Genomic DNA, 21,869 nt, shown 5'->3' with positions numbered 1-21,869 from the left:
CCAAAAACATTATGCCCCCTTCCCTCGAACTTCAATCATCATTATTGGTACTATGGTTTTTAAGAAGACGTTTATTTGTGTGTTTTTCGTTTTTGTTTTTTTTGTTTTATCAAATTTGATCCCTGTGTACTTAAAATTGTCAGGAATAGTATTCTGAAACTTGAAAAGATTCTAAAGTATTACACATATATATCTTTGACCTTAAAAAATGGCCGGGGAAATTCTGCAGCACTCTATTCCAAATACCAGTAGCTTTAGTTTTCCGGAACTGAAAGAGGATTCTCAGATAACTGAAATCCCTAAGACAAGGTAATTCATTCTAGTACCTTGTTGTAAAATGTTGGGAGTCTGAATATACTGGAACATGAGAGGATGATTAAATGTTTTTAAAATATTTGACCTCTTGTGACCTTGAAAAAGGTCATGGTAATTTATATGCGGAAACTGTAGAATCATTTCCAGGTACCTACTTGGCAAATATCAGTAACCTGGATCTTCTAGCAATTGAGTTATTACATTCTCAAATGTTTCTTTACAATTCAAGGTCATTTATACGAGGAAACTTTGTAGTTCTCTATCCTAGGTACCTTGTGGTTAATATAATATTACAGCTTTTGGTCAATTGGAATTTGAAAATATTGTTAAAGATACTGACCCCTCTGACAAAAAATAGGCCAAGGTCATTAATATAAGGAAGCTTTATAGTACTCAATCCTAGATAATTACTGATCAAATATCAGTACCCTAGGTTTCCTGGCACTTGAGAAGAATGTTCTCAAATGTTTCCTTAATGTACATAAGTGACACCTATGACCTTGGGAATCAGTCAAGGTCTTTTATATACAGAAACTTTGTAGCACTCTACCCTAGGTACCTTGTGGTAAAATGTTATAACTCTAGGTCTTCTGGAACCTGAGAACTTTCTGTAATTTTTTTAACATATTTGTCCCTTGTGACCATGCAAAAAGGTTATGTTCATGTGAGGAGAATATACTGGTCTCTGACCCAGTTACCTCCAGGTCAAATATCATTACCAAGTTTCTTACAGTTTAGAGTTGATGGATGGGCAGACAAAAGATCCTTCACCATACTAGAAGCTCACTGTGAAAGTAAGCTAACACTCAACAAAACCTTCATGATTACAAAATGTTTTTTATTAAAATAAATATAAATAAATAGTGTATTTGATATATCAACAATAACATAAAACTTCTCTATAAAATGTAGTCCCTGGATGCTGCCTTCAATGCAGACATTGGATATCAACAAATATGTTTTATCAAGAAAACAGACATCCAAACCTAACACAAGTTACCATTTTCCCTCCCAATAAAACATTATTTTATAAATATAGGTATTCCAGACAAACCTTGTAACTAAAAATTCATAACTATAATATCCTTTTTGAAATTGTTATAGACAAAATGTTCTTGCTATAAGATCTTCTTTAAGATAGAAGATTTATTACTCTATAATTGCATGCTGGAGTAAAATTGAAACCCTGTCAAAGTTTGACATGTGAAACTGACCCACTGCTATAGGAATGTGTGTTGTTTGTTTAAGCTTACTTATTTAAATCAAATCCAGTCACTATAACTGTTATGCTGACCTTTTCTGTTCCATTCAACTTGTGTAAAAAAGTAAACAGGGCCAATCTATTATGTATAATCTACAAGATAGCATACATACAGAGCTTTCAATTTTGTCAGATAAACTTACTGAAAACAGAACTTCTCAATTGTTGAGATGTCATTACATATACAAAAAAAAGTTTGATTTTTATATACAAGCACTAAAGCCAATTAATGGATTCTCTTTAAAATTAAAACCGAAAGCAGATAATGATGAAGAGTCGGTTCTTATAACAATCTCATCATATTTATCAATGATGTGGCTGAGCTACCATTTCTTATTGAAAATGTGATTATAGCGGTCATTTGGTGATTCTTATTTAACATCTTGCTTAAATAAACTTCAAAGAAGAGTATGATAATAAAAAGTCTTAAGTTTGGTAACACATCCCACTTCCTGGTCAGTAGTAAAGGTGTTCCACGAAAAATATTGCAGCATGCAGAGCATCGTTAACACGAAATTTATTTCCTAGTTTTTAATGCTGATATATATACCAGTATATCTTAGTTCTTTCACCGAAAATTAAAAAACAGGTTGGAATTTAATGTGACTAGGTGAAAATAATACTGTTTATCAATTACATTGGAATGTATTAGTGACACAATATTAAAGGGGAGACAATCTCATTCTTCGATCATATTTAGTAATTCATATATCTAATGCATAAATCATAATATTCCTTAAAAGATAATCCTAAGATGCCTTCATTTACTTTGTAAAACAATTACCTTATTGTAGATTAAAATTACACGTTAAAATATGGACGGACAATGGTGTGTAAAAAACATATACCTAATTAATAAAAGTAAGATAGTGTGGTTGAAAGTAAAGCTTTTTAAATTCCTTTTCAGTAAATATATTTTGCTCCAAAAAAAGTTGTATTTCCAGCTAGATTAATTTTTTTGCAAAATTTCAAATGACATTTTCAGGTCACTAATTAAAACAAACTGCTTTACTAAGATAAATAAATTGTTATACAATGAAGTTTAAGTCTATACCTAATTCTGCTTCTAATAAAATTTTGGATGAATTGTTTGATGTAATACAGATCCATATACCTGGTCAGTAAAGCCACTAAACAGATTTAAATGTCAGTAGCTGACCATATCACATGGATGACAAATTATGAGAAATATTTTAACAGTTACAGATATAATATCAACTTTTGTGTTGGGTGATTTATACAGGCGTGCACAATAAATCAATCTGTTTCACAGGCTGCCTCTTGCATTGGGTTGGTCCTGGAAAAAACGTAATTCTGATTATAAAAAAGTGATAAAAAGGATAGTAAGAACATTGACAACTAAAGAAAGATTGCTTTTAAATCAAGTTACATAATGATCATCTGCTGTACAGAGTATCCTGTTAAATACTAGTACAGTTTACTCATCATATTTTGACATATTTGAATAAAAACAATTATAGCTCGATGATGTCAGTTGATATCATTGTCATTTATAGACTTTGTATATATACAGAATATATAATATAAATTGTTTGTGAAGGTTTCAGAAAGAGTTTCCTAAATCTAATACATAACAAGGAATACAATTACATGTACCCAGTATGGAATATTTACCTCTTTTAATGGAGATGACGGGTTTGTAGATTTCTCCAAATTTTCTATCATTTTCTTTGATTCTTGTAAAAGACGTTGTAATTTTCTACCCGGTGAAGATTCAGGCTGTAACAAAATACCATTTTCGTTTATAAATTTGAAAAAAAAAAAAATGTATGCTTGAACATATACCTATTTCTGCATACTCCTATCTAAATAACATCACAATTATATTTTATCTTCAGAGTGAAAAATTGTTAACATCTTGGTTGTGAATTATGAAGTTGCATTATAATATCAGTTCTGCAACGTAAAATTGTACTTTATCCAATCAGGAGAGTGATATAAAGCATTGTCAACCTATATTATCAATAATTACACTTTTTATAAACCTAGCGACCATCCAATGTGAAGACAACCGTATATAAGTAATACCTTAAGTGCAAAGTATATGCATTTCTTGGGTGAGGGGGGGGATTATTTGATAATATCCTCAGTAGATTCTATGTGTGTATATATCTATGAGTTTACTTGATTTTAAAGATTACAGCTCTAAAGGAAAACTCACATCAGAGTTAGCAAGATGTCTTCTGTCTGAGGAATTCTCTTCAAACTGTGGTTCATCATCCAGAAACGAAGAAAGTCTGTCTTCAAAGGATACAGATATGTTTTCAGCTGAAGTATGGGCCTGAATGGCTTCTGTGTCAGGCCACTTTCTACTGGAATTTCTAGGTGAACTGTTCCCCATCTGATCATCTTTAACATGTATATGTCTCTGTTCCTGTTCACTATAACTGTGTGAATGATGTCTGGTAGAAACAGGAGAGATAGTCTTGGCGACCTCCCTTAATTCTGTCATTCTGACAGATTTTGGTGAAGTGTTATCTCCGTTCCAGCTGTTGTTCTGTGAGGCTCTGGCATTCACTTCCTCTCGACCACTTCTATGCTTATCAAATTTACACAATGGTGGAGTCCTAAATTGACCATCACTATCCTGGTTTTGCTCAGATATTTGTTCAAAATCTTCAGTTTGTTCAGGTTGAACAAGAGTACCTTGACGGGTACGTTGTACTTGTTCATTTTGTGCTTGAGCTTGAACAACAGGTAAAAGTTTATGAAAAATCTGTCTTTTACTTTTTGGCGAATTTGACTTCTGCTGCCTACTGAAGTTTTCTGATTCCAACAACCCTGCTGGTAAACTCTGATGGAAGTTTCTAGCTTCAAGTGGGCTTGCAGGAACTAACTCCGGTGAATGATGCTGATGGTGGTGCCGCTCATGTCTCTCTGATGTACGGGAAGAATTACCACTCTTGCGATTTGAAGATGATGATGGTGCTGGTATCTGAGAGGAATTAACACTGTGGCGATATGAATGGTTCTGTTTTTCAGCTAATTCCTTTTTTGGTAAACATGATTTTTGTGATCGATTCTGATTTTCTGAGTTATAATACAGTGGTGACTCGTTGGAAGGTGGAGGAGGAGAAAGACTGCTGTGAGACTTACTGCCATAACTGCCACTTCCTCTAGATGAGCTGAGGATAAAAAAAGTCTCTAGAAACCCAAATGCATATAATATGGACAGAAAGTTTCTAAGGCTAAGATACATGGATGAAGCAAAACAATCATAAATAAAAATTGATAAATTAATAATAATTATTAGGAACTACTAAAATATTTATCAATATGTCAATTTCAGTTATATTCATTTCTAATACAGGTAATAAAAAAGTCAGCAGGGGGTCAATTAGATATGGTACCAACACCCTAATAGTTTTATTTCAGAAGTGGTAAAGTGCTAACTTTGACCTTTACAAGTTGACAAACATCCACCAAAATTTTAGCAAGTGTAAAAGTGGATGTTATAATATCATGTCAGGAATATTAACTTAATTTGTGTGTGTGCTTGTGTGTGTGTGTGTTTTATTTTTGTGTTTTCTAAAGGGTATTCAAGCTGTTTGTTTTCCAAAAGAACACTGGATAGTGATCTTTATATCTAAACAGGGGACAGCAACACAAGACGAAAGGCCATTTCTTGAAGTAGGTAAATAATAGGATGGATGGCAAGTTAACCTGTATCAACTACCCAGTGTAATTCTGTAGACAAGGTATTCTGTATCAACTACCCAGGGTATTTCTGTAGACAAGGTAATCTGTATCAACTAGCCAGGGTATTTCTGTAGATCAATCCCAGAACTTACTTATATTCCTCCAAACTGCCTTGTTGTTTTGTAATTATTTCCTTTGTTGTGTCTAGGTTCAGCTGTAACAAATTCATCTCCCTCTGCTGGCGTTCATACAACTAAAACACAACAGAAATAAATAGCAATGAAATACTCATTTACAGCACACTGATAACTCAGAATAATATATCACTATACATTTTATTAAAAAGATTATTACACTGAATGTGAATGGCTAATTTGACACAGAAATAGATATTGTTTCCACTTGTTTATCCATTTTTAACTCCAAGCACTACTGAATATATTTTTCTATTCATTTATGACAAAATTGTTGATACATTTTCAGCTATCTCTCATTAGCTGTGTGCTGAAGTTCACTGAGGACCTACAGTAAGTATCTTATAGTTCAATAAATAAACTGATGGTGTAACAGGACCCTCAATCTCCTCTATACCTCTCTAACATGTCGCAGCTGATGATCTGTTCTGCCTTGCTTCGCTCTAAGAGATTCAATCACTTGTTCCTTACATTTCTCACGATCATCTGAAGGAACATTAGACATTATAAGATAAAAAATCCTTATAAACATAATGTAAAGAAATTCATTACATATATTACAATAATAGCTTATTTACAGTTCAAAATGTTTACCCAAAAAATGGACCTCATTTCAAATTATGATATCTTATATACCAAAATTGGTTTAGAAAAAATTGTGTATATAAAGCTTACACAGAAAGATTAATTTGTATATTTACTTACTCCAGATACATGGAGCAAACAAACATATGAATGATGCAGTATCCATATTACCAGGAATTACACTATATATTTGTTACATTGAACTTACTAAACTCATCCTGCATGACAGCCTGTAGGTGTTTCATCTGGTCCAGTTTCCCAGTCATCTCCTGTACCTCAGAGTCTCTCCTTGTCACCAACTCTGCCAAACAGATCAAACTCTTATTATGTAAATACATATGGTTGTCTTTGAGAAAGAATTTAAGTGTATATATTCAAACGATAAATATCATATAGAACATCTGTCTATATCTGAAACAAAGGTAAACCAATTAGAAAGAAGGCTTAAAAGCAGTGAACACTGAACAGAGATGTATTTCCCAAAGTTATTCGGCATGTATAAACAAGCCAATTTAGTAAAATACAGTCCCACATCCAATGTGAAATCATATGTCAAGATTGTACAGATGATAAATTTGTGCAGAAGCTATTTTTAGACTCTGAATGTTTGACAGACTCATGTACTAAATAAAGAAATGTGATTGGTAATACAACTACAAATAAAACAGCTGGATGAATACTGGTAAGTGGTGCTGCATTACTATCATCTCCAGTGACACCATGTATCACTGAAACTGCATTCGGTGGTATCATTCGCAATGAATTCAGTAATATCAATCTTGTTTCACAGGCATGTATGCTTTTCCTTCAATGTGCCAGTGAACCTATGTCCTACAGTAAGATGTTCCACTGGCAATACTGCAGATCAAGCCCAAACAAACCTTTTTTTTTAATAAAGGTTCAAGTTCAAAATGCACATGAAATCTGACAGGAGTATAATGTGCAGAAGGATGAGCAGACAGACACAATGAAAACCTACAGCCCCATTAGGTTACATAAAGAATGACTTTTGCCTTTGAAGTATTTAAGTTCATTGAAACATTCTCATCTTATGTCGCTTATACTTATATTGCCAAACTCTTCTTCAGGATTTATATTCCCATTCATACTGTCAACATGGCTTCATAGCATTAATTTCATCACCTTAAGATTATTAAGAAGGGCAAAACATTAAGTCATAAATGTACATGCAATCATATTTTTACCATAATGGCATTTTAAGACTTTAAATCAATTTTCTTTACATCATGTGGCAGAAAAAATAACTTAATTGTCCATTTAGAAATCAATTGACTTTCTGTAAAATTCCTCCCCCAAAACAAGTTTACAATAAATATGTACATCAGAAGATTCTCACCTGTGGAGACTTCCAATTCCTTTTTAAGGTCACTATGTTTCTGTTTCCATTGGTTTGCCTGTTTAACAGCCTCCACTTCTCCATTCTGACACTCTTTACAACGAATGTCCAGTTGTTTTAACCGGTCATTCAGCTCCTGTATGTGGGAGGTTGCACTGGTCAGATCTTGTTCCTGAATAAAAACTAGAACTATCAGCAACATGCAAAGGTAAAACTCTATCCTCCTATAGGAAGTAAGAAAATGGGAAAGCCTAGATAAAGACTAGAACTATCAGAAGCATGCAAAGGTAAACCTCTATCCTCCTATAGGAAGTAAGAAAATAGGAAAGCCTAGATAAAGACTAGAACTATCAGAAGCATGCAAAGGTAAAACTCTATCCTCCTATAGGAAGTAAGAAAATGGGAAAGCCTAGATAAAGACTAGAACTATCAGAAGCATGCAAAGGTAAAACTCTATCCTCCTATAGGAAGTAAGAAAATGGGAAAGCCTAGATAAAGACTAGAACTATCAGAAGCATGCAAAGGTAAAACTCTATCCTCCTATAGGAAGTAAGAAAATGGGAAAGCCTAGATAAAGACTAGAACTATCAGAAGCATGCAAAGGTAAAACTCTATCCTCCTATAGGAAGTAAGAAAATGGGAAAACCTAGATAAAAACTAGAACTATCAGAAGCATGCAAAGGTAAAACTCTATCCTCCTATAGGAAGTAAGAAAATGGGAAAACCTAGATAAAGACTAGAACTATCAGAAGCATGCAAAGGTAAAACTCTATCCTCCTATAGGAAGTAAGAAAATGGGAAAGCCTAGATAATGACTAGAACTATCAGAAGCATGCAAAGGTAAAACTCTATCCTCCTATAGGAAGTAGGAAAATGGGAAAACCTAGATAAAAACTAGAACTATCAGAAGCATGCAAAGGTAAAACTCTATCCTCCTATAGGAAGTAAGAAAATGGGAAAGCCTAGATAAAAACTAGAACTATCAGAAGCATGCAAAGGTAAAACTCTATCCTCCTATAGGAAGTAAGAAAATGGGAAAGCCTAGATAAAAACTAGAACTATCAGAAGCATGCAAAGGTAAAACTCTATCCTCCTATAGGAAGTAGGAAAATGGGAAAACCTAGATAAAGACTAGAACTATCAGAAGCATGCAAAGGTAAAACTCTATCCTCCTATAGGAAGTAAGAAAATGTGAAAAACTCAAATAAAAACTAGCAAATGCCTGGAAAACGTGAACATCCCAGCTTTTATGTTAACCAGAATCTAATCAATTGTAGTTCTTGGTACTATGATAGTATGGGTAAACATGAATCTGTTGAGAGGATCCCGAGATATGACACTGATTCAGAACAGAAAGTGAAGAAAAGGACGGACATGGGTAGTGCTATATGCTCCCCCTCTCCTGTCAGGAATATAATGAAAGAAAATGTGTATAAGACAAGAATGGTCTCAACCTGCAGCCAAGTGTAGAATGTGATGTTCTCATAATATGGGGCTAAATATAAATCTGCTACCTGAGATACCAAACATACATGTATATTTCACAGTTCACTTGGAAAATTTGGTAACAATAATAGTAATCAAATATATAAACCACAAGTGACAACATCTTTAATAGAAAATGTAATTCTTTGGTACATGTACCAGAAATACTTAAATATTTAAACCAGAAAGAAGTGGTATTTTACAAAATTTATCAATGACAATTAGAAATGGAACATATACTATGTCTAACACATATAACTGCAGTTTTCACAGAGGTTGGGAGTATAGGTGGGTAAAACAAAAGGTTAGTAGCAAAGAGGTCTATCACATTTAGGTCAATCAAGCTGTCTGTATGAGAAATATATACTTGTACTGTATGGTTATTGAACAAAGGATATCACAATTCAGGAGACAATGGCCTGAAAGTGTGCTCATTTTGAAATACAAACACAAAAGCAACAAATGTGTCTTTAAACTAAGTAAAAAATGTAATGTTAGCCTATAAAATCAAACTAATTGTAAAACATTTAACTTAGTGAAACACATGAATTAAAAACCTATAAAATGAAACAGCCCTTTGAAAACTAAATAGGATGAATTGTTTTCATTTCAAATCAGTTTGGAGGGGACCTACCTTAAGTTTAACCAAAGTGACCATTTCATGTTCTCTGGCCTGGAGTTGACCAATGGTATTGGACAGTTCTCTCTTGGATAAGCTCAATGACTGGTTCTTCTCCTAAAGTATCAATGTATAGTACATTTTGTTTACAGATAAGTTGGCAGTTTACTGTTACAGTTATTGAACCTCTATTTTAACAATAAATAACAAATATGTATCATTTATACCATCAAAATCAATGAACAGTACATATTATATGGCACTATAATCTGTGCATAGTTGTAGTCTTTAGTTGTGAAGAGGATGGCAGGAAAATGATAACAAACTAAAAATTCTGTTAATTCATATCTTGTCTAAATTCATTATAGAAATAACTTTTAACAGTATATAGTTTTAGTATAAACAATATTTTCATTGGAGAGTAAAAACATCACACAGATACACCAATCATCAACCTTAGTGTTTACTACCTCCAGTTCCTGTATGACTGTGGTGTGATGACTGTTCTCTGAGCTCAGTTTGGCCAGCTGTTCCACTGTTGACTCCAGCGTTGAGTTGTGGTTGTGACTTTCATTCTTTAATAGCTTCAGTCGTGACATGGCACTCTTTAACTGCTTGTTCCTCTCATTTAAATCACCTGTGTACAAATCAGGTGACAACGTAACTATCATCATTAAATCAATTTATTTTTTCAAAGGATTATGTTAAACATTTCAGATAATTTTTTTGTCATGTACTAATGCCAAAAACAAGATTTTCTCTTAAGCAGTAAGCGTAATGTTGTTCCAAAATGAAGAAAAATCAGGAACACATTTTCAATCTTTAAGGAAATGTTACCAGGGTATCATCATCCCCCATTTTATGCAGACATTAGTTGCTGTAAGTCGAAGAAAAAGGACTGATACTTTGGTTGACATACGACTGTAGAAAAATACAGGTTTGATATTTCCATTACAGGTATCACTGTATTAAAGGATTATAAAAGCAAATTATAATTGATGTGGTGTATGTACAATGATCAGGAGTGGGGTTCACACAGGATGTAAATCAAACAGAGAGGTTAAGTCAGTGTTTATTTTAATACAATACTTTCTGGTAAACCATCCAAAAATCAAAAGTCATCTACACACCAATCACCCGAGTTTCTGTCATTTAAATTATCCTTTAAATTTACATGCCTGTTAACATCAATTAAGAATATCAAAATTCTATCAGAACCAAATCATTATATTTATAGATATATACTTTCCCTAAGCTTTGTTTTCAGAGATACAAACCATCATATCTTGCACATTTCTGTTCTAGAATTAGGATTCTTTGCCTGTCCTGTTCCCATGCCAACAACTGCTGTTGATGGGCAGACATCATGTCATTAAGTTCCCTGTCACGATCTTGTAACTCAGCAACCAACAGCTGAATCTCCTGTCTTTGCCTCTTTATAGTTGAGCTCTCAAGATCAGAGGCATTCTTTAAATAACAAAACATATGACATGTATCAGGAAAATTGTTACAAATTTTTTATCTAACAACAGGAATAACGAAACAAGTGCTCAAAAAATTCATGTAATATCAAACTAAACCATACATATGACTTTACTTCTGTTATAAATATATAATTTGTTCTGAAATTTGCAGCAGTGTGTTGTGGTTATACTGTCAAAATTTGAGTTTTTATCAAAATGGCTATTTACGAGCTTAATCAAACGAAGGACACATTTATTTTCTGTTATTGAGTATATTTTTCAGGAATGTAGATCAGTCAGCAGCCTCTAATGTGTGGGTCACTTTATACCACTGATGTAGATACATTAGTTTCATTTCAAGTTTGGGCTTATTTCTTAGCAATATTTTTCATCGTTGGTCTATCCATCACAGACACTTAAAATGAAATCCATTTTTTATAAAATAAAGTTTAGATTAAGGCTGACTCTGTTGAATACCTGAGATCTAAATGAGTATTTTTCATGAGCTCTAGCTGGACTTGTCACTGCTCCAGGTTCTGATCTGATCACACTAGACTGACCACCATACTGTCCACTCACAGACTGACCAAATGTTGACAATTGTCTTTGTCCTGCTGGAGAAGTTGAAATTTTCTTGTTTTCTGCATATGGTATTGACATATTACGATAACTTTCATACTGGTTATTGTATGTTCCCTCTGCTGGGGGCCTTTGCGCAATGCCTACATCAAAGGGAGGGAACTGTTGTTGTGGCATCGTACTAGGTGGAGGTGTGTGAGCTAAGGGTGCCACTCGACTGGTGTTGCTTCTCTCATGGTGGCGTGGTTTATCGTTGCGTCTTTGTTGTGAGCTTAATCCCCCAGTCTGCGGTGGTACACTGATAGTTTTCTTCGTGTGTGCTTTCTTTTTGGTGGAAAATGGAGGAATAGATGACTGTAAATATAAATGTATCTACCAGTTATTTGTAGAATCGTGTCCGGTAACATGAAAAAATGCAAATACATTAATAAAATCTGGAAGGAAATTAAAATTATACCATAGGCAAGAGAAATAACTGTATTATGTATGTACTAGTAAAACACATACATACAGTTAATCAACATATAGAATGTATTGTTTGAAATTTCAAAATATTCAAACCATACCATGAAAATGATCATGATTTGAATTTCTTATGAAATATTTTTTACTTGATCTGACCTCATGAATCTAAACACATAAGCATGAAAGAGTTCTTCATAATATTGATAACATTATCCAACAGAGTCCTTCAATGCTATAAATATATAATGCCTTACTTGTAATCTTTATATCTCTGACCCACACTATTTTACATAACACACTTCATGCTAACCTTGACGGGTGTACTGTGGATAATGTCTTCTGCATTAGACACTGGCAATATTCCTGTGGACAGAGATAACATATTAACAATATCCTAACTATAATTATTATTTTCTTGAAATTAAGGTTATATAAACTGTATTGCCACAGCTTCCTTAAAAATTTCTTTTAACAATTTATTTCTTTAAGATTTTTATAAAAGTACAATAGCAGACAAAGCATACCTGAATCATCCAAAAATGTCCCTGGTTGAAAATCCATTCATGGAGCCCAACATGAATATAATTCATAAATCAATCAGGACTGGCTATGAAAGTTGGTCAAGTTCTACCTGCCACCCTTCTTCACTGGTGATTGTAGAAATTGTCTCCCTTTCAGATTCTCAGCTTTCTGAAATAAGATGAAAGAGTTACAACATTAACATATATATATCGTAGTCAGTAGTTAACATCTCTGTTCTGAATGTTTGTAATGTTGGTACATGTATTTGTAGGACTAACAAAGTCTAACAAATATCAAAGGAATTAATCATTATAAATTTCCCCAATATCAACATACTAGACAACTTGACAGAAATTTGAAACTACATGTAACATTATCATTGCAATAGGCAGAAATGACGTTGACATTCACATGATGACTTTCACCTTTAACCTATTCAAAAGGACTGTTGACTTCTTGGTTAATTCCATCAAGCTAATTACATTCACAATGTAATGATGATTTTTTTTAACCATTAACAGATAAACAAAGGGAAATACTTGCCTAGAGGTTTAAATTCATTCAAGTATAAAATATTGGTCAGATCTAGTCACTGTGAAATACCCTGTATAATGTATTAAGCAACAATATATATATCAGCCATGTGAGTATCAAATTTGATTAAGGTAGAACTTCAATATCAATCCATCAATTAATTTCAACTGTGAGCTTAAATCAGAGGCTCAGTGGGCATGCTTCACTTATATTGTTATGTATCTAATGTTTTACCAAGTGGATCATAATCAAATCTATCTTATTTTACTTTATCCAGCAACTTGTGCTGATATAGTCTGAATACACCTGCAGCATGTATTTTTGCTGTGTTTAGCAGTGACGGAAAATAGCTATACATGTATTTTAGAATGTGCATCAATTCAACAGAATAAGTTTCTGGTTTATTTAAACATTTCACTGAAAAATTTAAAAATATATAGATAAGTGATTTAATTTATTGTAACAAACAAGTTTATTTATGACAGGTTTGCCACTATTGTCTTTCTCCATTCTCATAAAAATCTGACTGATATTTTAAGACACTGACCTATACTATGATGAGGATGTGTGCTAACTATAACCACCATAAGTAACCATAAATAAGTATGGCAGATATTTTAAAATTTAAAGTCAGAATTTCAAATGCATGTGATCATGATTAAATGAATTGATGACATTCAACTGAAGACCCCGACAGAAGCTTATCTGGGATAAGACCGATAATTCCTGTCGCTAAAATGTATCATGCTGTAATTAATTATTATATTTTTCTAATCATGCCCTAATCTGGAATACACTTCACCTTCTTCAGCTGTATTATACATGAAACATTCCCATTCTTGAAACCAATTCATTCTTTATGCTTTTATACATCATGTATATATTTGTAATCATATTAATTTATGTAAGTTAATCCAAGTTAATACATAAACTTTTTAACTATTAAGAGAAAAAAAACCAGAAAACCTATCCAGAGGTTGGCTGTATTAGCTCTATTCCTTATTAAACATGAACTTGTAATCCAATATTTGTTTTCAATAATTCCATCCTTTTCTGTATCGCTCAAAATATAGCTTTATAATTATTTTCTCTTAATCTACAGATTAAAATTTTAACTGCAATTCAAAATGCCAATATCAACAGATTCGAAAACATGCACAGACCCATCTACCGGAAAAACGGCACTAGGTTTGTTGTTTTTCCATCTACAATCAAGTACTAGAACATCATGAATAGCGTCAAATATTGTAAAATCGTTATAAAACAAACTTACGAATCACCGGCAAGCTAAACGTAAAAATGAAAGCTACTGATTTATCTCCTGCGAGAGTCCGTTTTTTTGAATTTGTTTACAAAATTTCCTAATCCGGTTCCTGTTTGAAAGCGCATGCTCAATAAGCCGGCTAAGTTACAAGTACATCCGGAAGAAATACATGTGAGTGAAAAGTGGTATGTGATAGTATATTTTGTTATTTTATCGCATGATATTTTGTTCGGTTAAGGATTATGATGTAAATTAATATGAACAATGTACAAAGTAATTGATACCAAAAGACATCAGATTATTTATACGCACCGTTCTGTTATAAAATCTGTTTGAGTTTACCTTCAAAGCTGTGTGACAAAAAAATCACTGCTCGTCTTCGGGAAGACGACTTGAAGATCCTAAACCAATGGTTTATTCTGTTTTTAAAGCGATTTTTAAATTCTTATCACTGTACAAATTTGTGTCATCATTTTCATTGTAAATGTACAGCTCTTCGTCATTTGATGTCAGTCTTCCAGAAGTTTATTAACATTCACGTACAATGTACAGGTCTGGGGCTTGACCAAGACACTGACGATAAATTATAATGTTACATTATCACTTCACTCTGCTGTACAGGTGTATCAAGTTCCATAATGACCTCACAACCTTTTCTGACAATGGAGGTAATAGCTTAAAACATAGACGGGTGTGTCGGGTTGTAACTAACAAGGAAGGTATAAAAGCTCTAAACAGAGACTGGTACGTTCGATTGTACATGAATGTATACATCGCAACATCAAAACACACGCTATTTTAATTTTGTAATTAGCATTTTCTGTATGTTCAGATTTGACAGGCTTAGTCTCCACAACATGAAGTCATTTTTCCCTAAGCAGCAATTTGAGTTGACAGTATATACTATTTGGAAGAGTAGCTGGCACATTTGCTTTCATAATTTCAAACTTGGTGGGTTAAATCACCATGACATAGTGTTGTATATTTTTGGACAACAATTTCATTCTGTTTTTTGAAGAGTTACTACTACTTGTTTTCATAATGTTAATCCTGTTGTGAAATATCCTGTCAATTTTCAATATATTCCTTTCAATATTGGAAGTCTTTATTGCCATGACACAAAGTTTTTTTTTCCTGAACAGCTGGTAGATTTGACTGTTTTCATGTTAATTTTGCTCTACTCTTAGTTTTGACTGATTTCTTTCAAACTTGAAATAGACTTTAAGACATAGAAGTTAGATTCAATGTTTTTTAAAGGTTTTACGGTATTCAACTTATTGCTCATCATCTTTTTTACTTTTTTTACCTTTGTACAATGATCTACTTCCTCAGAATTTCTCTTATCTTGTCCAGATACCACCTTCCTCAGTTTTTAATCTATTTCCTTGAAACTCGTTTTTTCTCTTGATGTTTCAACTAATTTTTACCATTTCCATATTTGTAATTTATTTTATTGATACAATACATCTCAAATGTTTCTTTGGAATATGACTGGCATACTACTGTTGGTAATGGGATGAAATTCATTTTCTCACATTTTACAATGTGGTTAAACAGTTGCAAGTGGATGTAAAGCATGGTAGAGAGTGCAAAATGTCTAGACATCCATCTATATCAGTGATCAGAAACACTTGTCTTTAACTAGTCAAAACAATTTGTCCTGTTAAAAAATATACTGCTATTTATGTACATACACTTGATTTTGAATATTCTATTTTCACTGAAATTAGGTATTAGAATATAGATCCCTGATTGGTCAAACTTTTGTCATTGTTAATCAAAATGTCTAATATACATGTATTGTATGTGGGAGATATGATAACATTTTGTATTACATGTACAATGACCATGCTCATGATATACCTATAATAAGTTGTTTAGGATAAGCACCTGTGTGAGTTCAGTTATCCTTTAGAGGAATTATGAAAATGGGAATGAAATACACCTGTAATTCACTATTAGTTTACTTAGCAAATCGCTAATAAAGGACATTTTTTTACGATGGATAAACCAGGAAGTAGGAATTTGAGTTGAGATATTGTGAACCTCACTTTCTCTAGTTATATACACTTAACAAGCTGTAGATAAAACTTAAAAGAACCATATCTATTTTTTTAATTGCAGTGAAACATGGCTGCTGCTGAACCTGTAGTGGTACCAGCGCCCGCAGCAGAAGGGCGTCAATACCTGGTGTATGAAGGGCCAAGGTCGGATATCACTTACCCTATCAAGGTGTTGTATTGTGGAGGTAGGTAACTTTATTTTCAAAATCTTGTCCATAATCAAAGTAAAAACTTTAAAATTCTCATAAGGAATATTTAATATACAAATAGGATAGTGATATATTTTAGGATGGTGATATGTTTTATATACACAAATAGATTGGTAAGATAATTTGCATGTCAGATTTAGTTACATGTACCATTGTGTCATATCATAAATTGTATTTGCAAGTTTGTGATGTCATTTCATTATCTTTGTCATCACGACATGTCATAATATCAAACATTTTGGTATGTAATGTTGCACACCAAATTTGAAATGTGTATATTTATTGAATAACACCACAATCCTGTGGTCTATGTAAATACTCTGTTATGTGGTATAGAATTCATGAATACCTATCGATTTGGAAGATAGATAAAGGATATACAATTTATATATAATGCTTTATTTTGAGAAGTACTATAGTATTGGTTGGTTTTTGTTTCAGAGTGTTCCATGCCACTTGAGGTAAGCAATTCATTATGACTTAACATGCTTTCTCTACTACTAGGAATACACCTTACCATCTCTAATGTTCAGCAAAGTTATGAACTAGTCTTCATTTTTATGTAATAAGCCCATCCCATTACTTTGAGTTACAGGTAATGTGTTGTCTTCTTGAATTAATACAGGGTAAATTTGGTACCAGGTAGCTTATATCAAGATAACTTTGACAATTTATGCTTCATTCCTCAAACAAATTCAATTTTTTCTCAACAAGAAGGTCTTTGTTTGAGTTAACTATTCGCTTCTACTGACAAAATTCTACCTATTATTTTACATAATGTATGTAATTGTACTGTCTAACCTCAGACTAGTGTTTTTGTTATGAGAGTTATTTCCCTTTAGACCTTGTGTGTCTATTGCCTTCTCTGTTTTAGTACTGTGAGTATTATCCAAACTATGAGAAATGTAAGAAGTGGCTGGAGACAAACTTACCTGAACAATTTGAAAGGCTGAAGGCAGGTCAGTTTAACTAATTTATGTCCAACTAATTTTTGACTTCTTTAAAAAAAAACATCAAAATAAATTTTGTGTGATGGTGTAGGAGATAAATAATACTATATGGTAAAACATTAACAAAGTTAAAGAAAAGTATAGTTTAATATTTTGCTTGTTCCAGAATAGCAATATTATTTTTAAAATATGTTATCTAATAATGTAATGCTTTTGATGATTTTAGGAAATAGAACCTGGGAAGTCATGATGAGTTTTATACTACAGTTTCATGGCAAATATTCCAGATCTAGAATGTGTATATTACTGCTTGTGAACTACTTTGAGACTGTGTCATATTACGAATACCGACAGTCTTCAAACATTGTTTTCAATGGCCTAGGATGTCTTTTGACAATTCTAATTCTGTAAACATACATAATTAAGCACATTCAAATCTTAAAACATTATCACTTCTTGGCAAATTTAGTACAACAATGAATTTTTTCATCCACAATCATTGTTACATACTTTTTAGGTCATCTGACCCGAAGGGTCCGATGACCTATAGTCATCATGCTTCGTCCGTCGTCGTCCGCCGTGCGCCGTCCGCCGTGCGCCGTCCGTAAACTTTTCATTCAAACGACTTCTTCTCAATAATTGGAAGGCCCAGGCAACTAATATTTGGCCTGTAGCTTGCTTTGATGAAGCCCTACCAAGTTTGTTAAAAAGAATGACCTTGACCTTCATTCAAGGTCACAGGGGTCAAATGTCTTAAAATCTTCAAACGACTTCTTCTCAATAACTGGAGGGCCCAGGCAACTAATATTTAGCCTGTAGCTTGCTTTGATGAAACCCTACCAAGTTTGTTCAAATGAATGACCTTGACCTTCATTCAAGGTCACAGGGGTCAAATGTCTTTAAATCTTCAAAGGACTTCTTCTCAGTAATCAAAAGGCCCAGGCAACTAAAATAAGGCCTGTAGCATGCTGGGATGAAGGACTACCAAGTTTGTTCAAATGAATGACCTTGACCCACTTTAAAGGTCACAGGGGTCAAATATGTTAAAATCTTTAAACAACTTCTCTCAATAACCAAAAGGCTCAGATTGCTGATATTGTGCCTGTGGCATGCTGGGATGAAGGGCTATTAAGTTTGTTTAAATGAATGACCTTGAACAACTTTCAAGGTCACAGGGGTCAAATATGTCAAAATCTTTAAATAACTTCTTCTCAAATACTAGAAGGCCTAGGGGGCTAATACTTGGCCCATAGCATGCTGGCATGGAGCCCTACAAAGTTTGTTCAAATGAATGACCTTGGCCCACTTTCAAGGTCACAGGGGTCAAATATGTTAAAATATACAAAGGACTTCATCTCAATAAGCAAAAGTCTATGAGTGCCGATATTTGGTCTGTAGCATGCTGGGAGGAAAGGCTACCAAGTTTATTTAAATGAATGACCTTGAACAACTTTCAAGGTAGCAGGGGTCAAATATGTCAAAATCTTTAAATAACTTCTTCTCAAATACTAGAAGGCCTAGGGGGCTAATACTTGGCCCATAGCATGCTGGCATGGAGCCCTACAAAGTTTGTTCAAATGAATGACCTTGGCCCACTTTCAAGGTCACAGGGGTCAAATATGTTAAAATATACAAAGGACTTCATCTCAATAAGCAAAAGTCTATGAGTGCCGATATTGGGTCTGTAGCATGCTGGGAGGAAAGGCTACCAAGTTTATTCAAATGAATGACCTCAACCCACTTTCAAGGTCACAGGGGTCAAATATGTTAAAATATACAAACGACTTCTTCTCAACAAGCAAAAGTCCATGAGTGCTGATATTGGGCCTGTAAGATGCTTGGAGGAGAGGCTACCAAGTTTGTTCAAATGAATGACCTCAACCCACTTTCTAGGTTTGGCTTGCTTTTTGTCAGATGACCGTTAAGGCCCATGGGCCTCTTGTTTAAACAATATATTGAAACTACAATTACAATAACCATTTATAGTGCAATATTTTCAATGTGAAAAGCACTAAAATAAGATTATAATGAAAATACATACATTGTTTGTAATTAAGTTTTTGCCTTCCTAATTTGTGTCTAATAGAGAAATATAGGAGTTGTGTTTTCAGTTGTCGAAATTTTTCATGGTAAACCCAAAAGCTTGCAACAAAAAGGATGTATTTTTCATGAAGGTCATAAAATGACCTACTCTTTTCTTTACTTCATTTTTAAGGTCTCTTTTTTTCTTGATTTTATTTCATCTTTGAAAATTATAAAAATAGATTCCTTTGATAATAAGAACAATAACATTTTTCTGCACTCCTGTGGTCGATTTCAGTATATGTGTTTAGTATTTAGGACTGTTACAGTGTCAGATATCCTTAAAATGTAAACAAGGGGGAAACAAGAGTTATAAAAAAATGTGCGGTGTTGAGATTAGACTTAAAAAACTAATACAGTACACGTGTAGAATTCATACATTTTGTTCAAAGAGGCTTAAAATGGAAAAATTAGAATTATGTTCTGGATTTTTGTGTTTAGATGGGGAAGAAGGAGAAACTGGAGATGCAGAGAAGAAAAGACAGAAGAGGGGAGGAAAAGGACAGGTGAAAGCCAAAAAGAAGGCCGAACCTCAGGGAATAAATCTGGGGTACATAAAAAGAGGAAAGAAAAGGAGTACAGTGATCACTGGCCTCTCAACCTATGGTAAAGTTTGTTTTACTGCATGCTGTTTATAGAAGATAGTAATGAAGGGGAAAATTTCTCTGAAATCAGTCTGTGAAAACAAAGAAATATATATCAAATATATATTGTTATCTTGAGGTGTAAACAAGAAATTTGATCACTAGAATTGATGATTATAAACTAAGAACCTACTAAAGTGAAATATATTTCATTGATAATTTTCAGGGAAAAATATCAATATTTCATATTTGTTACAGAAATTGATCTGAAGGAAGCTAGTCGATTTTTCTCCCAGAAGTTTTCCTGTGGTTCGTCTGTAGTAGCTGAAGATGAAATCTCTATTCAGGGAGATAAGCGAGATGACTTATTTGACATTCTGTGTGAAAAGTGGCCCCAGGTAATTAGTAATTACAGGTTATTTACTCAAAACATTTACCAATTAAAGTTTTATATTCATATGATTTGCTTTTCTGTTTTGATTGTTGTTAATAGTATTTAGCATTATGTACTGAGCTGTCTTATTAGCTTGTTCAGTCCAGCAGTAAAATGCTCTATCCCAACTCGCAGAAAATATAAGATGAATTCTGACATCAAGTTAAGATAATTTCCAGACAAGTCAGTGGTGATGTCAAGCACAAGGATGTAGTTTTAAAATGTCTCATTGGTAGAGTAGAATATGTCTCTATGGCAGGTAGGTAAAATTAGGATTGTGCCTAATACTTTACTTAAACCAATGTTTTGTTTCTTTTCAGATTGATGAAGACAATATAGATGACATTGGTGAGGTGAAGAAATGATAAAGTTGTTTAAATTATTTATCTTTGGGAAAAAAAATTAAAGTGAAGTAATTTTAAAACAGTATTTTATTGTGTTGTTTTAGCTTACCTGCTGAAAGAATGGTGGAGTTAATGTCCTGAAATTTCTGTTGTCAAATTACTATTTTTCAAGTTCTGAACAACCCAGGGTTCAAATTTGTTAATAATTGTCAATGGTATGATGGTCTTTACAAGCATTTCAGTTACATTGCCCATTAACTAGCTTTTTAAGTCACCAGAGACAAAGTTCTCAGGGTGACCTATTGTGATCACCTTTTGTCTGGCATCGTGCATTGTAAACTTTTAACATTTACGACTTCTTCTGGAAACACCTGAACCAATTTCAACAAATTTTGCAAAAACCTTCCATGACTAAGACGCACCAAAAGTATAAATTATATGGTCCTAGAGGCCTGAGGGGTTGGGCCAGAATTGTCTTTACCAAAATTGTAATTTTCATGACTCTAGTGTCTTATATTTCCTGCTTGGGAGAGGTTAAAGTTTACTTCAGTTCATGTAGAAAAATTAAATTTTTGTGATGAGATGCACATATTGACCTTGCCTGACACCAAGGGCTGTTGGATGGGTCCAAAAATTGGTCAAATTGACTGAAATTTCAAAAAATTTATTTTCAATACTAAGATAAAGCAGAACTAAATACTCTTCATGCCTAATAGTTGTTTACCAGAATTGTGAATTTCATTACCTCATGGGATGGGGTAAAAATTACTAAAGTTTATTTAGGAAAATAACATGTTTGAGTGCGATTAATTCAAACTTGGCTAGAAACCTTAGCATGGGACAGTAGTTAATGTTATGTTCAGTCTGCATTTACAGTATGTTAACAATGTATGATGTATGG

General features: G+C 33.3%; 2 protein-coding genes across 4 annotated transcripts; one reads left to right on the top strand and one right to left on the bottom strand.

The window, feature by feature from the left end:
* Positions 1–2,455: 2,455 nt before the first annotated feature.
* On the bottom strand, positions 2,456–14,363 carry LOC132556858 (serine/threonine-protein kinase dst2-like). The gene is made up of 14 exons (XM_060221300.1): positions 14,313–14,363; positions 12,508–12,673; positions 12,294–12,346; positions 11,417–11,872; positions 10,754–10,943; positions 9,947–10,113; positions 9,492–9,593; positions 7,373–7,544; positions 6,224–6,316; positions 5,828–5,916; positions 5,389–5,489; positions 3,759–4,722; positions 3,212–3,316; positions 2,456–2,873 (listed from the first exon to the last, which is right to left on the bottom strand). Exons 2-14 carry the CDS (start codon positions 12,542–12,544, stop codon positions 2,844–2,846), a joined length of 2,559 nt encoding a protein of 852 aa, XP_060077283.1. The 5' UTR covers positions 12,545–12,673; positions 14,313–14,363; the 3' UTR covers positions 2,456–2,843.
* Positions 14,364–14,448: 85 nt separating this feature from the next.
* LOC132556854 (density-regulated protein homolog) lies at positions 14,449–21,053 on the top strand. Of its 3 annotated transcripts, none has more exons than XM_060221293.1 (7): positions 14,449–14,474; positions 16,428–16,551; positions 17,017–17,036; positions 17,450–17,534; positions 20,049–20,213; positions 20,450–20,589; positions 20,945–21,053. In XM_060221293.1, exons 2-7 carry the CDS (start codon positions 16,434–16,436, stop codon positions 20,987–20,989), a joined length of 573 nt encoding a protein of 190 aa, XP_060077276.1. In that variant the 5' UTR covers positions 14,449–14,474; positions 16,428–16,433; the 3' UTR covers positions 20,990–21,053. The 3 variants fall into 3 exon arrangements, with proteins under 3 accessions (XP_060077276.1, XP_060077275.1, XP_060077274.1); XM_060221292.1 differs by having other exon boundaries at positions 14,455–14,488; XM_060221291.1 differs by lacking the exon at positions 14,449–14,474 and adding an exon at positions 14,965–15,047.
* The last annotated feature ends 816 nt before the right edge of the window (positions 21,054–21,869 follow it).

Source organism: Ylistrum balloti, unplaced genomic scaffold (genome assembly GCF_031769215.1).
Source record: "Ylistrum balloti isolate Yb309-2 unplaced genomic scaffold, AGI_CSIRO_Ybal_v1 Utg370594, whole genome shotgun sequence".
NCBI lineage: Eukaryota > Metazoa > Mollusca > Bivalvia > Pectinida > Pectinidae > Ylistrum > Ylistrum balloti.
The sequence above is the reverse complement of the archived record's forward strand: the minus strand, read 5'-3'. Positions and strand labels throughout refer to the sequence as shown.